Source organism: Chaetura pelagica, unplaced genomic scaffold (genome assembly GCF_000747805.2).
Source record: "Chaetura pelagica isolate M959 unplaced genomic scaffold, ChaPel_1.0 scaffold221, whole genome shotgun sequence".
NCBI classification, from domain to species: Eukaryota; Metazoa; Chordata; class Aves; order Apodiformes; family Apodidae; genus Chaetura; species Chaetura pelagica.
The window spans coordinates 8,844,369-8,860,397 of NW_009952533.1; the positions used below are offsets into that span (position 1 = coordinate 8,844,369).

The window sequence follows — 16,029 nt, forward strand, 5'->3', positions numbered from 1 at the left end:
ACCCATCGCAGGAAAAGAGCTGGTCATTAAATTTCCAAGATGGCAATCCATTTCCTACCTCCAGCCCCAGATTTTCTGTTTCTATGCCAAAAAACACATAAATGGAAAGTTGTGTTTTAAGAACTTTACGACTTGCACATTTCACTCAGTAGAGTCTTGTAGGTGTCATATAAAATGCAAACACCTCGGCTGCATGTTGTGTGATCTGGCACGAGTTCATGTAGAAAGGAAACTCCTAATGATGGAAATGAAATTAATCTTTCATACAGCACCTTTCATACATATTCTAAAGCAGAACAATTAGACATAGCCAAAGAGTTAAAACAAATTATGTAAACAGAGAAAGTCAAGAGAGGGCAAAGCATTAACCTCTAATTGTTTTTGTGGAGAGACCATTCCTTTGGCTTTTTCAATCACCCACCTTTGCCTGGTGCATGAAGAAGGCTTGGTCTGAGATGGTTGTCTGGTTTACACTGGATTATTGTTCATGGCTGAAGGAAGATTCCCAAACCTTTTCTACTGATGCAGGAATTTTTGCTACCTGATCAGTCTTACATTGAAGGAGAACAGAAGATTGTTCAGAAAAACATTAAAGCAAGAGGACGAAGTACACCAGTAAGTGGGTGGCATCCAGGTAAGCTCTGCCCAGCAGCTGCTGTCCTCAGACATCAAAATTCCCAGCAGCTTAGCGAGCCATCCATTGCAAAATGGAAACCCAGAGCAAGCTATTATCTTTAAAGAAGTGTTTTTAATTGTTTCAGGAACAGCATGAGTGTGCCATACAAAAAAGAAACACCACACAGCATAAAACACAGACCTGAAGGCACTCTATAAGGAAGTAGAGAGAAAACAACTTGGAAAGAGGAAGAGAAAAGGTACACAGCACATCCAGAAGTTAAAAGCAAGGCCAGTTTTGATCCAGAATTGAGGCAGCAGAGAGCTGATGGAGACTGGGGATAGCAGTGATGCTGAGCTTAATAACAGAAATTGTATCAGCAAGCCTTGTGTAAAGAAAAAGTCTCTGCAAGGGTCCTATTGCCTGAGGAGAAGGGTCCACTGTTGTAGGAGGTGCACAAAACTACAAGGGTCCTCAGCAGCCAGTGGTGAGGGGACTCGGTTTCAGACTTACTTCTGGTAAAAGACCTTCTATTTCCACTAGAATTAAAGATGCAGGTTGCAGAGCACCTTTCTCTAAGCCAACACGACTTGTGGGCTTGCTGTCCAAAGCCAGCTTCAGCAGTGCACGTGTGCATGCCCTGATGGAGGAAAACCACTTGGCTGGGATTTTCAGGTAAACGGGAGGAGAGGAGCAGAAGAACCTCTTATGGAGTGTAAGTTAGTATTGTAGAGGTTGGCACAGACCAGCAAAATCTTCATCTGATGAAGCACTGAGGAAAAAACACCTGCCTTGTACAGGCAGCTGCTCACTGACAGAGTCACCTACCACGGCAATGCCAGGTCTGAGTCTCTCCTTCACAAATAGGTGTCCAGATGGCTCCATTGTGGTTTTGGCAATGAGCTGCCAAATACTGTAGTTAATTTAAGCAATAATAACAACCTAGCCTCATTTGGGGCAGAGATTCCACACAGCAACTCAGCAAGTTAAGGGATGGTCATATTTGCCAGCCCCTTTTCAGCAGCTGTTACTCTTTCCTGTGACCCTGTAACATGTACAATGTTCAGCACACCAAAGGAATTCTGAGGCACCTCTGGGTGCTGCCACCCAACTGCACATTTTTCTTAAAATAATTTCTAGTTAGAGAACAAGTTCTGCCTACCCAAACTAGCCATAATAACCATTTTAAAAAGGAAGACTGCCCCCCGTTCCCTAAGGGCTGCAAGTGACCCCCCACAGCCTCCAACAGCTTCAATAAAAAAATGTTTTTTGTTACTATTCTCAAGTTCAGAACAATGAAAAAAATCTGACTCTGTACTAATGCTACAGATATTTTAGCAGAGTTTTTTGAGTACATAATCAAAACAGGGCTTCAAAAGAGGAATATGGGAATAATTATAAGAGAAGGTCACAAGGGTGTAGGTTGCTTCAATATGGTCACAACAAAAATGAGTTAATTGGGACACATACCAAACAAGCAGGCTCAATTAAGTAAATAAGTCTCTTAACTTCATCATTAGTTATCAGCCCTGTTTTATCTCTTAAGAAGAAAAAATATAATGTCCTCTTCCCTATGGAGGATTTATAGCTATCAGTTCTGGGAAGCTTATGGGATGGTGGAAAAATACAAGCTTTCTGATTATCTTGAGCTGGTGAAAGCTAGTCCCTTGCACAACAGCTGCAGATTTTTCATTGATGCAAAGAGGATACAGTAGGTGTTTTGAAAGTACTTTGATTTACTTTAAAGATTTATTCCTGGAGTCCTAACTAGAGTGATTCTTTCTTCTTTTTCAACTGAATTGTCTCTCTGTAGCAAAAGGCTTTTTCTATTCAGGAAGCTTCTTGGCTGGTTCATGGCAAACCAGGCTTGGTCTGTGGTGCAACAGGAGCCTCAGCACTTCGTGGAAGATGTCTCAGCTCCAAGGGAAACCATGTAGTTCAACCCACCTTCCCCTCAGGGCAGCTTTGTCTGCAGCCTGGAAATTGAAGCTATGTCCATACAGTGGTCCACAAATCTTCCCAGAACATACCCAGCAACTGACCTTGCCAGTGACCTGACGAATCAGGTGAGTCAACATCCACATTCAGTCCTTAGGCTCTGTCTCTAATTAATGCTGATGAATGGTATTTTCCACGAAGTGAGTACAAGTCCAGTGACTCTGAGACCAAACTACTGCTTTGTGCACAGTGTTCTCTGTGTCCCAGAGCACTCTATCAAGACAGTCAGCATCGTTATTCTTTCAGAATACCTTACACAGTGGCCAGGAAGAAGATGGACTGAGACCAACTAATATTAAATAATAAATCACCGTTGTGAGAGATGTCCCACAGAAATCCATCTTTCACCATGACATCCCTATACTATAGTGAAGAGAAAAAAGAAAAAAAAAAAAAGGACTTGATATAAGACTTCCACTTTAAATGAATACTCCACAGCAAATTCCTAAAACTGTGTGTTAGAAAAGCATACACAACAAATTAATATTGAAGTAATTTAAGAAGTATTAGACTGCTTTTCTGTATGGGTTTTGGAATTTAAAACAAAATATGCTTAGTTAAATGGAAGGCCTCCAAGTTCTCCAGTACATCATTACAAAGTAATAGGTTAAGGCTCAGTATATTACAGGCTAGTAATACAATTATTTTGAAATAATTTGCGTAGAAGTCTTAAGAGCTGAAATTTTTACGCAAAGGTAAAGCTTAATTCTCAATGAAATTTAGTGAAATACATCTTTATGGAAACCTTTACTGCCCTTTTGTGTCACCTGGTGTCATATCCCTACGAACCCCAAGTCAACTTAATAACAAGTGGATGTGTAAAACTGAGCATCCAAGATGGGGTTAAAAACCTGCTGGGACTGTCACCATCTGTATTTTCCCTGAGACGAGGATAAGGTGGACATGAGCTGCAGAAATACTGTTCTGTTCCTCCTCTTGCCCCTCCAAATAGATTAATTTTTGGCAAACAAAGCCCAGCAGCTTGGAGAGTTACTATTTATCCCTTCCTAAGCTGTTGGGTATAATTCTGAACAGGTAGGTATATTCAGTTTTCACATATAACTTTTTTTTTTTTTTTTTTTTTTTTATCTTATCCTCAAACTGGTACTATGAGAGTGCATTAATCACACTTTCTGAAAAGCCTTTAGCCTGACTTTTGTCAAGAAATGCTGGGAGAGGATACCATATCTTGAAGCTGTAACTGAGGAAGAGAACAAAGTGTGACCTGAATACATAAGTAACTGTCTAGAGTCACCAAATCAGCCTTGTGGCTGCTGGCAGCTGTCACAAACAAAAAGTTCCCCAGGGAATGGCTCTGGACTCTGATGTGTGCTACTTTGATAACTTACTTTCTTTTACTTACCTTACATATTTTTCAATTACTGCTTCACAGTGCTTTATACTACATTATGATTTAATCTGTTGTTCAATGCCATGCCTACCTTTACAGCTTTGTACCAATAACTGAAAGAATAAAAACACTGTTTAACTGAAAAAGCTAAGGAAACAAAGAAAGTATGCTGAAGTGTCATTCAAAGAAGGTAAATTCCTATTTTGTAACCTTTGCTGGTTACTGTCTGCTCTCACATCCTATAACTCAAACAGCTCCTCCTCTGTTTCATCTTCACACCTCCACAGACCTCAGAAGAAACAAGATCCATGAGGACAGATCCTTGTGATGACATAGAGTCATACAGATACGAACTAAGTAAGATTTTCCTTTGCTGTAAGTATTCCTTAAAGAGGTAGAAGTGAGAGGTGTTGATGAGTCTTAACAAGGAAGGCCAAAATTTATTCTATTTCCATTCTTCTGGAAGTGTGTCATATATATATGTATATATGTATATACATATATATATATGACATGTGTCATATGTCATTTACACTTCGGGTTTCTCAGACACCACAGTTTGACACCACACAGATGGTCAAGAAGAAATCAAGTAAGTAATTTTGAAAATGAAATGAACAGAAATCCTGTGAAGGAAGAAAATAGAGAGTGGTGGTTAGACTGTTTTTAGTCAATCCTGCTTGCAAGCCAAATGCAGTGAAGAAAACAAGATAGAGGTCTAGAGGATCTGGGGACAGAACAGACACCCAGAATGAGGCCAAGAGGGAGAGATGGCCTAACTCAGAACAGGAGATGAACTGGGCAAAGGCAGAGGATAGCTGATACAGAAAAAGAGAAAAGGAAGTGTGCAGTACCTCCCTCCTCATTTTGCAGGGGATAAAACTTGATGTGAAGGATATGATATGCAGAAGGAAGCTCCCATAGAAGAATGCATCGAAAAAATCCCACCAAACCAGAAAATTAATAAACTGACTGAGAAACAGTGCTGGGCAAGATAACCAGGTTTCTGTGAGCTCATGGCAAAAGGGTGAACACTACCAGTAGTGCAGCTGTCCCATAGCAGGGCACCTCACTTTGCCCTGAAAGACTTAGTCAGCAGATAACTTTTGGGTACTACCAGCCTGAAGTGGATAGCTGCAATCTAGTCCTTTCTGACCTTTCAAGTACCCCACCTTTACACAAGAGGTAAATATACTGTATACAGCTCTATAGGCATGTCACAAAAGCTTGTTCCATTTGTAAGGTTATTTCTATTCTGTTATGTCTAAAATACAAAAAGTTAAATAAAATATTCATTCAGAAAGAAGGTATTCAGGTTAGGAAATAATGCAAAAAATGCTCTAAAAACACGTATTTGGTCAAATAAATTTTCTTTCCTTCTTCTGCAGTCAACACACTGGAGGGAAGGGAGATCATCCAGAGGGACCTTGACAGGCTTGAGAGATGAGCCTGTGCAAACTGCATGAAGTTCAGGAAGGTGAAGTGCACGGTCCTGCACCTGGGTCAAGGAGCTCCCAAGCACAAATACAGGCTGGGTGGAGAATGGATTGAGAGCAGCCCTAGGGAGAAAGACATGGGGGCGTTGGTTGATGAGAAGCTCAACATGAGCCAGCAATGTGTGCTCACAGTCCAGAAAGCCATCCATGTCCTGCATGGGATGCATCAAAAGAAGCGTGGCCAGCAGGTCAAGGGAGTCTTGACCTGTCCCTCTATTATGATCTTGTGAGATCCCTGGAGTACTGTGTCCAGTTCTGGAGCCCCCAGCACAAGAGGACATGGAGCTGTTGGAGTGAGTCCAGAGAAGGGCCACAAAGACGATCAGAGGGCTGGAGCACATCCCCTATGAAGACAGGCTGAGAGAGTTGGGAGAGATATTTAATGTCCCAAACGATTCTATGATTATGTCTTTCTACTTTCTGCACTGTTTCCATCATCAAACATGCATTTTATTGCTTTGGAGCCTTCCACTTATATGTTCATCTATCACCTCTGGCAAGCACACTGTATTTAGAAATTGAGAATTCCTTTTGTGAAATATGTAGCTAAGGCTCTGCTACAAGCTTGTTTGCTGAAACCCTGCAAAAGGCTCACAAGCTCAAAAATACATTGACTATATGAAATTGCATACTATGTATCTTCCTCCCTGCCCAACTTACTTTCACAAAGGTTTTACTTGTAGCACCAGAATTCTAATTTCTAGTAAGTCAGTTAAAATAAATGGGAGAATCCTTCCAGATACTGGAGTTCCCAAGTAAGATGTGTCTTGTGACTTATCCTAAGGTATCTGTGATTCTGAGTGCTCCTGCAGTCTTCATTTGTCACTGCCAGCATCACAGCAACCTGTCTGGTCTTATTTTAGGATGTATCTTTTACCACAAGCAGACTCATCCACTATTAGCCAGAGGTAAGCAACCATCTTTTTTTTTTTGTCATAATAATTTTCAATATTCCCCACAAAAATAAGAAGAAAACTTCTTCTTGTTTGTTTGTTTTTTAAATTTTAAAATCAAACTTCAGCTGAAATGGGTGGCTGGTTTGCCTGACTGCTTTCTGGTGGTTTTTTTTCATGCCTGTGTGTAGCTACTGAAAGCAGTCAATGCTGACCCCCCTAATATCAATTCAGGGGCAGCTGTTGAGATCACCTCATGCTGGCAGCAGAGCCTGGTGCCCAAGTGAGCAAGTATGCAGCAGGTATTAGAAGTTATTTGGAGGGATTAAATGAAATAAAAATAATAATAATAATAATAATAATAATAATAATAACAACAACAACAACAACAACAACAACAACAACAACAACAACAACACAAATTAATACACAATTATTGCTCAAATAAAAGAACCATAGCTCCACTTGTGAGCAGGACATGTACTTTTTGTTTCCTGAGTCCTGAAAAACTGAATGATAGAGCAGCTGCACTCAGGAAGCAATTAAACCCTTGCTAAGTAAAAAAACTTATGTAAAAAACTTATGCTCTTACATTTTTCTCAAATGCTTTTGCAAATATCTAACATTACTATGCAGGTAAAAAGCTGTAATGTTATGATAATTTAAAATCCTTGATATGGAAGAAAATAGAATCCAAGTAACTTCATGTATCAGTAGCATGGTGCTTAAGTTGCTCTTTCTAAAAACATCAACCATAAAAGTTGGAAATATTTCAATAAAAAGTTTACATGACCCAGAAAAAGAAATGTTCATGTTGTGTATGGAGGTATTCTGAGAAGATCAGTGAAAAGAGAGAAAGATTTGGGGTTTGTGAAAAGAATAAATACAAATAAGAGATGAAAGTTGTGCACATTTAGGACCTTTATGGTGTTTGTACAGATTTTCCTTCATTTTTGTTTTTGCCACAATGACCAATTCTACTTGCAAGTTCACCTGAAACAGGGGCTTTTATTTCATAGAGAGAAGGTAAAAACACACCTAGGGCACTTAGCAGAGGCTAAAACTAGTACTTCCTACCCAGAATTCAGATACAGACCAAGACAATTTGCCTTTAAACAACATCTTTCTTTCCAGCTTTCTGCATCCTTTTTAGTGAAGCAAAAGCTGCAATACTAGAGAAACTGCAAGCTGGTGACCTGAAATCTCAGTTCCTGGGCTGACTGAATTAACACAGAAGAGTCAAAAGTAGATCAAAGTAACTGCACACCTCTGGCCAGATCCACATTTCTATGTTTTATCAAGCTGCCCGGGAAAGGCACCACCCTTCACAGTACGTTTGCTGCTGTAAAAGAAAACGTTCTTACTGCTTTTATTGCAGATTCCCCAAGTGATAAAGCAGTGAATCTGCCATTTCCTTGAAGCCCTTAACTCACTCTTTTAAGAGATTTACCTCTCTCCTTGCTCTCTCATCACAGGCACATGGATCTACCATCCTCTCCTTCCATCTGCCTTTTGCTCAGGTTTCATTGGCAGGGAACTAGTCAGCACCACGACTACCCCAAATTCAACTAAAACACCCATCAACCAGCACAGTAAATTTGTACTCTAACTGAAAGCATGCTGTAGAAATAATAATAAAAAAACAACACCACCAAACATCAGCTTTGCTTAGCTTATTTTTAAACAGTGGTCACACACACACACGTATTTGTCCAAATAGCCTGATGAATTTTGCATTTAATTTATCCTTAGGCAGGCAAATATCATACAAGACAACCTTGTACAAGATAATAAAATAGGTGAGGACTGGAGAGTCCCAAGTTAACTCTAAAAAGAAATGTCAGGAATGATGGGTTCCAATTCCTTTTGCAAAGCAAGAAGAGTAATTTTGAAACCACTCTTTCTGTTTGAGATTGAGCCTGCATTTGGAAAAGTTCCATATTCAGGACATAGCCTGACTCAATGTTCGTGTTCACTTTTACAAAATATTCTGATATTAAGAAAGACAAAAGAGGATATGAAACTACAGATGAGTTTGAATAAGATGCAGAGTCTACAACACAGCATGCTGAGTATTTCCAAACCAAAAGCCTCATCTATCAGGTCTATTTCAAGAGGTCATTTAAACACCATTATAGCTTTGCTACTGCATTTATATCACAGAATTAGAGCTGGAAGGGACCTCAGGAGCCCATCTTGCCTCTCTCTCACCGGGAGGCATAACAGCCACACTCCAAACATACACATCAGTCCAGACAGGTGTTTGTCTAACTTATTTTTTAAAAAACCCTCTCATGACAGAGGCTCCACAGTCTCCTATGACAGTTGTGCCAGTCCAAAACCACCCCACTGATAGGAAGTTTTACTTGGTGTTTGCCTTAAATTTCCTCTGCTGCCATGTGAGTCTGTTTTCCCTCATTCAGCTCATATGAAGACAGGAAAGGTTTATTCTTTTTCTCTCAATGTTGTCATTTTACAAATTTGCATACCATTACCATATCCTCCTTTTCTTCTCCAGAATAAACAAACACAAATTCTTCAACTTTTACACATGTTTTCTAAACCTCTGACCACCACTGTCCTCCACATTGTTCTTGGATTACAGAGCTCAAAATTGAATTCAGGGCTCCAACTGCAAAGCACAATTATGACGTGCCTTACAGACATGTTCCCAACATCTCAGCCAGATATCTGCCCTTTCTGCAACCTGTTTCATGTCATCTCTACATACATTGTCTGACTAAGACTAATCCAGATCCCTCCCATAAGTTGCACTGCCTGGGCATCCATCCCTCCTCCTCCTCTGTGGCATTTATCATTCCCGCAGGCACAGAATTTGGTCCTGACTGAACTGGCTACTATTTTCCAGATCACGCTCAAGACTGAAATCCAGTTCTGTCCTCTGAACTACTTATACCATCTCAAAACATAGTGTCAGCAAGACATTTAATAAACATCCTTTCTCTTCCATTACCAACATCATTAAGAAAAGGACAGGTTAACACTACAGCAAGCACACACCCTTGCAGAACCTCACATGGTCCTTGGGGTTTAACAGCTACTTTATTATTAACCACTTAATTACAGTTGCACCTACTCCTGGTTTCCCTGCTTACTGTGAGGATGTTGTGGGAGGCAGCACAGCCTCATTCAGCTCAAGAGATCAAGTTTCTTTAAGGACTTGGCAAGAACTATAGTTAGACTTCTTTCCATCAAAGTCTCCAAGTTGGTTACAGTTGTCCTTCCTGAAGCCAGCTGCTGTTATTTTGCTGTTTTCCCTTCTTTCTTTCTCAAAAAACACATTCTATCACTTCAGTCATTCTTAACGGAGTTACCTTCTGTCACCTCTATCATAACACAGGTCCCAAGAACTTGCTGGACACCCTTGTGTCATCCTGAATTGACCTGCCAACAGAAGACAAGGTAGACAAAACCCCACTTTTCTCATTCTGTATTTTAGATGAGTGTAGCTGCTCAGGAAGCCCTATTCAAATTTGACCTCCACCTGTGTTAGAGATTTATTTTAAAATACTGATAGTAACAATTGTTTTACTTTTTAAAAAACCACTTGCTGTTGAATAACTGACTAAGAAAACATATACAAAATTATAAGAGATGCCAAAACCTGACCTGTTTAAAAGGATAAAAAAAAACAATTGCTAAGTTTTATTTTTCTGTGTGGGATGAGACAGTTACTCACTTTGGTCATTTTGCTTAGGATTTGATGTTGGTGATATTTCTGAAGAGCACTTGGTTTTACTGAGTTTAGTGAATGGGATCTAGTTTAGGTTTATTCTGAATGAAACCAGAAGGTATTTGTTCTGAGTGAAATTACTTAGTTGTCCTGTCCTTTACCACCACATTGATTAGAAGAGAAAAAAAGTTACACTTTATAAAGGCAGCCCATAATAAGACAAATCACAAATTTTCAGATAGATGTCAAGCACTTTTCAAGATAGCCACTAGATGTGGACCTGAATGTGTATCTTTTAGTTTGTGCATTTTAATATAACAGTTTTCATCTTGAAGGTCCTATAAATAATTGGCAAAATAATTAGTGCAGTGACTTCACAGGCAAAAAAAAAGTGAACCCTGTATGCCCATAACAATTCCTTCAAAGTCCTGCTATTTAGCATGTGTTGTATTGAGAAAGTAACTGGCCAATTCACCAGGAGTTTCTAGTGTTCCTCAGAAAGGTCTGGTTACATTCCCCCTAGCTGATTTGGGAATGGCAAATAAATACTGATTGTTGACAAAAACTAAAACATGTACAACTAAGCACATGCCACACAGTACACTTGTCCTATAGATGGCCAAAGGATGCACAGTGCCTTTGAGCAAGAGGCAGTTTGCTGGCTTTAAAAGGTTTGTTCTGAGTAATAACATTTTTAGTTCTGAAGAGGACTTGTTAAGAAGATTGTGGCTGCTCAGGACAGAGTCACTATTACCCTATCACAGATCTGCAACACAAATGCACTAGGTACAAACCCGTCTGGCAACAGACCCAGAAAAAGCTGCAAGGGAAATGTAATGCTGTGATCGGCTGCAGCCACATTGGTTATGATCCCATTAAAGGAATCGGAAATTTGGAACCCTCTGCTTGAGGACTGTAGTGCAAAGTGGTTGTCAAGGCATCTCAGAACACAGGGAGAGCAAACTGCACCCAGGCAGAAGACAAGGGGAATCTAAAACCAGGATGCGATCCATAGAAAACATGCTAGAGCCAGAACCACTGTCACATAGTTTAGCACTGAATTATGTTAACAAACTGCAAAATCTTTCTTGCTTTGGAAAACTATGCCAAGCACAGCCCACTTCTATAGCAGTCCAACTACCGCACCTTCCTAGAATCACTTTCCACAACCTGCCAGCTCTCTGCGATCAGAGAGCAGCCACAATTCCTGCCAGTCCCCAGCCTTCTAGAGAGTGCAAAGACAGAGAGTATACACCAGTCAATGTGCACCCAAAAGACACTATTTCTGTGTGATGAAAGTAAAATGCATGGTGGAGGTAAGAAATTAGAATCAGCTACTCAAATCAATCTGCCACTCTCATGAAAATTTTCCTACCACCTATGAAGCTGTCATGCAGGTTGGATTTGTCAGAGGGATCTCACCAGCATTCTTCCTCATGCACCTGCATGGATTTTTACACAAACACAAAAAGAAGAGTATTTGGTTGAATCTTACCTCAGTCAGAAGAGGCAAATACTTCTTTCAGAAGAGGAATAAAATCAAATGGGTGCTTTTGAGGACTGAGAGAACCAGAATTTGCAAAGCTTAGTGAGCACCTACCATTGTGTTCTGCAGGCAGTGATGACAGCAGTGTGACATCTACCTCCAGCACCACTTTCAACGAGCACATTTCACAGAAATACTGAGTTAGACATGAAAAACAAGACCAAGTGCCTGATGGAGCATGCCTTGCGTAGTGAATTAAGTGCCACTCTACACTTTTCCAGCCTGCCAGAAGCCAATAGGGGTCAGGAACTCTGATAATCAAGAAACTGAAGGGGGTATCTCACGTCCTGGGTGGGCAGATCTCGTAACTCAGACAAAAGCTGAAAGCAAATATAATGACCATAAGCACTAATAATGGGATAAGGCGGGGGGGTGGGGTGGTGGAAATGCACTACATAAGTCAATTTACGTTCATGTGCACTCCCTGTGCAACAATATTGGCAATAAAAATTGCTGCTCCACCACAGGGACAGAAACCGCTGCCAGGATCTTGAAATATTCTTTTTGACTTTCAAAGAAGTCTGAAGTCCAGCAAATATGATTAAGGGATCAGAGCATCTGTCATACAAGGAGATCCTGAGAGAGCTAGGACTGTTCAACCTGGAGAAGAAAAGGCTTGGTGGGATCTTTCCAATCTGTATGAATACCTGATGGGGGGGAATAAGAAGATGAAGCCAGGCTCCTTTCAGTGATGCTCAGTGAAGGGGACACAAAGGCACAAACGGAAACACAGGAAATTCTATTTAAACATAATAAGCCACTTTTTTTTTGGTTGGTTGGTTGTTGTTGCTGGGTGTTTTTTTGTTTGTTTGTTTGTTTGTTTTGTGGTTTTTTTTTAAATTTTGAGTCCAACCCAACACTGGCACAGATAGCCCAGAGAGTCCCTATCCCTAGGGATAAATATTGAAGACTGGAGACCGTCTTGAGCAACAAGCTGACCCTGCTCTGAGGATGTTGGTGGAACTAGACTTCCTATCCCAACCATATTCTGTGATTCTCTCAAAAATAATGATCCACGGGATCTGATGTCCTGAATAAATTAGTAATCAATTGCTTGTAATTGTGCTCTTAACCCCTAGCTTTCCTTTACATATATAGGACTGTGAAGAAAGCCTTTGTAAAGTAAACAGACCATGTGAAACAGTAAACCCACCATGTGAAACAGTAAACCCACCATGTGAAGTTAGAGGCTTTTTGACAGATGTAAGCAAATAACAACCCTAAGAAGGTGTGAATTGTGCTAATTAACTCCACGGGCACATGGGAGCTGGGAAGCTATATAAGGGCAATTTAAATGCAAACATTTCATTGCTGATCCCTTCACAGAAATCCTCAGAGCTTATACAGTTCATAGTCCCCCAAGGCCTAAGGACATTTGGACTAGATGATCTTTCGAGGTCCCTTCCAACCCCTAGGATTCTGTGATTTTCCTGGGTGACAGAAGAGTGAACAGTCCCCTACATAGAAATCAAACTCTCAAGGTGTCCCTTCATTTCTGCAGTGCAGTTACAGTGATCTAGGGGACAATGTAAGGTAAGTTAGGAAGTAAGGCAGCAGGAGACCAAGATGGAAAACTGTCACTGGCAACTTGTGAAGACAGGGAAACTATAGTTGGATTCACTCCAACCTGATATTCAATTTGTGAAACTCTCGACTCTCTTAACTAACCTTGTGATGACCTAAAAAGCAGAGCTGGTTGCTGTAGATGGCTGCAGAAGTTTACTTTGCTGCAGAGCACAGGAGGCCAGAATCAAGCACAAATACTGCCAGAAAATGGTATATATGAATGAGCACATCTGCAGGTTTGACCAAAAGAGCTCTTGTTATTTACTTTCTAGATACTTTGAACCATAAGAGGTATATTGACCTTGGAGTGTCTTTTAAAGGGATTAGGAAGGAAGGCACATGTAAAATACTTCAAACTAAAGAATGTATCCGTGGAACTTGAACAGCTTGATTATTTATCACGTTCGAGTAAAAACTCTAAACCTGCAGGACGTATTTTTCACCTACAGTCACAGAAGAAAGTAAACAAGATAAAGTGTGGTCACAGCCACGTCAATCTCACACAAACGCTGAAATTTCACATAGACGAAAGATATGGCCTTGCCTTCACCCTGCTCACATCCCAACATTCCCATAAACTATTTGAAAAAAAAAAAAAAAGGAGATCAGGTCACTGCTTCCCCTGATCTGGCTTGCAGGGTGGCCACACAAGTGTTTGTACTGCTGTGTTGGACAATGTGCAAAGATGAGGCCCAGGGAGCAGCCAGATATTCCCCTTTATGCCTACTAAAGCTACAGTGTTACAGAAAAAAAATTAAAATTATAGAATTACTGCTTTAGAGGAAAGAAGCAGAAGGAGGGTGTGAGTATGAACAGCAACAGGAGAAACATGTATATCCTGAACCGTCCTGTAGTTCTGTACATGGGGAAATATTTGTTCCACATGCAACCTATGCTCAGTAAACATGAATACATGGGAACGCCACTAATTATATCATCAATGAAAATATATAACTGTCAACACCAAAATCCAAAATTTTTGCATGATGTTTCTAGTTTTCCACTGAGCTAAGTATCATCCTGCTAATTCAATATTGGCTTCTGGACATTTCTGAAAAAGCAGCATGGCCTGTCTGTCATCTTACAGGTCAGTAAAGAGTATGGAGACACGGTGACAGAAGAGGCTCTGATGCATTTCCAAAAAGGTACTTGAGGACAGAAGCTTTATTTGCTTTATTTCATGAAAATAGATAACACTGGTAAATTTAGCTCTGGCACCAATGGACATAATTTAAAGAGCCAGGGCCATGAATGGATTACAACTGCTCAACACCTACATCTTCCAGTTCAGAAAGTCTATTTTAGCCATGTGAAATTCACTTACCACAATCAAAACTACAGTTTTGCAAGATGTAATAAGTTTTCACAAAAAGACGGATTTTAATTGTGGGTTTTTTTAATTTAATCCTCTACAGATGAGATTTTTTTCAATATTTGGCACTATCAATGCAAATAAAAATAATACCAGGTCCTTGGTGAATAGGAGAGAAAATAATGAATTATTATTATAGTACACACAGATATACATAGAATAAAAATATTCCTAAAAAACCCATGGCTGGGGTCTTTGTCAATACTGATGTCCTTAATAATGAAATACAGATCAGTGATACTCACTATTCCTGATTTCATGAAGGCAGGTTTGATTTACAGAATGAGTCAGTGAGATACTGGAAAGCTATTAAAACACATTAAAGACTGGCTAAGGGTCAGGAACACCAGAATAAAATCAAGTTTTTAATTTACCTAGTGATCTGGACTGAACTATATAGTCTGACATAAACCTAGACTCTGACAAAATAAGAGCCTTGTAAAACAAGATAAAAATACCCTTTCAAAGAAACTGTTTGAAATGAAAATTTTCATTTTTTTTCTCCCTACCTTTTGCTAGGCAAAGAAGGTATTTTTGCTATTCCTATAGGGGAAAGCTGAAATTATTGAATTGTTTTAGTAAATATTACTTTGATACACTAGTAACTTTTGGACAAAATGTGATTGATTGGTGTGGACATCAATACTGTTTTATTTTATCCCCATTTTTGAGTAAAAACCTGTTTATTTGGACAGGAATAGTAATACAGAAAAGTGTAATGAAACCACAACTACCTTTGTATGGTTATTAACATACAAAATGCCTTACAAAGGAAGGGAAGCAGTTCCCCTAATCTATCCAATGCTTTTGAGCTACATACTACAGAAAACTACTTTCTCATCTTTGGAGAATAGGAAGAATTCACTAGAGATTCTCAGGAGTTACCATGACACTTGTGGGGCTGTTGAGTTCCCTTCTGACATCTGTTGGAGATTTCATTGTAATTTCCTTGTATACCAGACTTAAAAGTCACTGCATGAGAATCACTTCTGCCTGTGATACTGCTGATCATCAGATTTATCATAGAATCAAAAAATCATAGAACTATTCAGGTTGGAAAAGCCCCTTGGGATCACCAAGTCCAACCACCATCCCCACACTACAAAGTTCTCCCCTAAACCATATCCATCAATATCACATCTAAACGACCCTTAAACACATCCTGGGATGGTGACTCAGCCACCTCCCTGGGCAGCCTATTCCAGCGTCTAACCACTCTTTCTGTGAATTTTTTCACAGTTTTGCAACTCCTGTTGCAGCAGTTCAATATCTCTCTTGAATTGAGGTCCCCCAAACTGGACACAACACTCCAGGTGTGGCCTCACCAGTGCTGAGCACAGGGGGACAATCACCCCCCTACTTCTGCTGGTCACACTATTTCTAATACAAGCCAGGATGCCTTTGGTTTTCTTGGCCACCTGGGCACACTGCTGGCTCATGTTCAGCTGCTTGTCAATTAGAACCCCCAGGTCCTTTTCTGCCAGACACTTTCCAGCC

The 16,029-nt window shown here is 40.0% G+C and overlaps 1 protein-coding gene across 1 annotated transcript in view; it reads right to left on the reverse strand.

Annotated features, from left to right (window-relative positions):
- The window catches only part of ZNF827 (zinc finger protein 827), an 80,887-nt gene that overhangs the window by 11,271 nt on the left and 53,587 nt on the right, over positions 1-16,029 (reverse strand). The window contains exon 9 of the mRNA XM_010009000.1: positions 16-81. Within this exon, the coding sequence (XP_010007302.1) occupies positions 16-81 (66 nt within the window). The remainder of the gene's footprint in view (positions 1-15; positions 82-16,029) is intronic.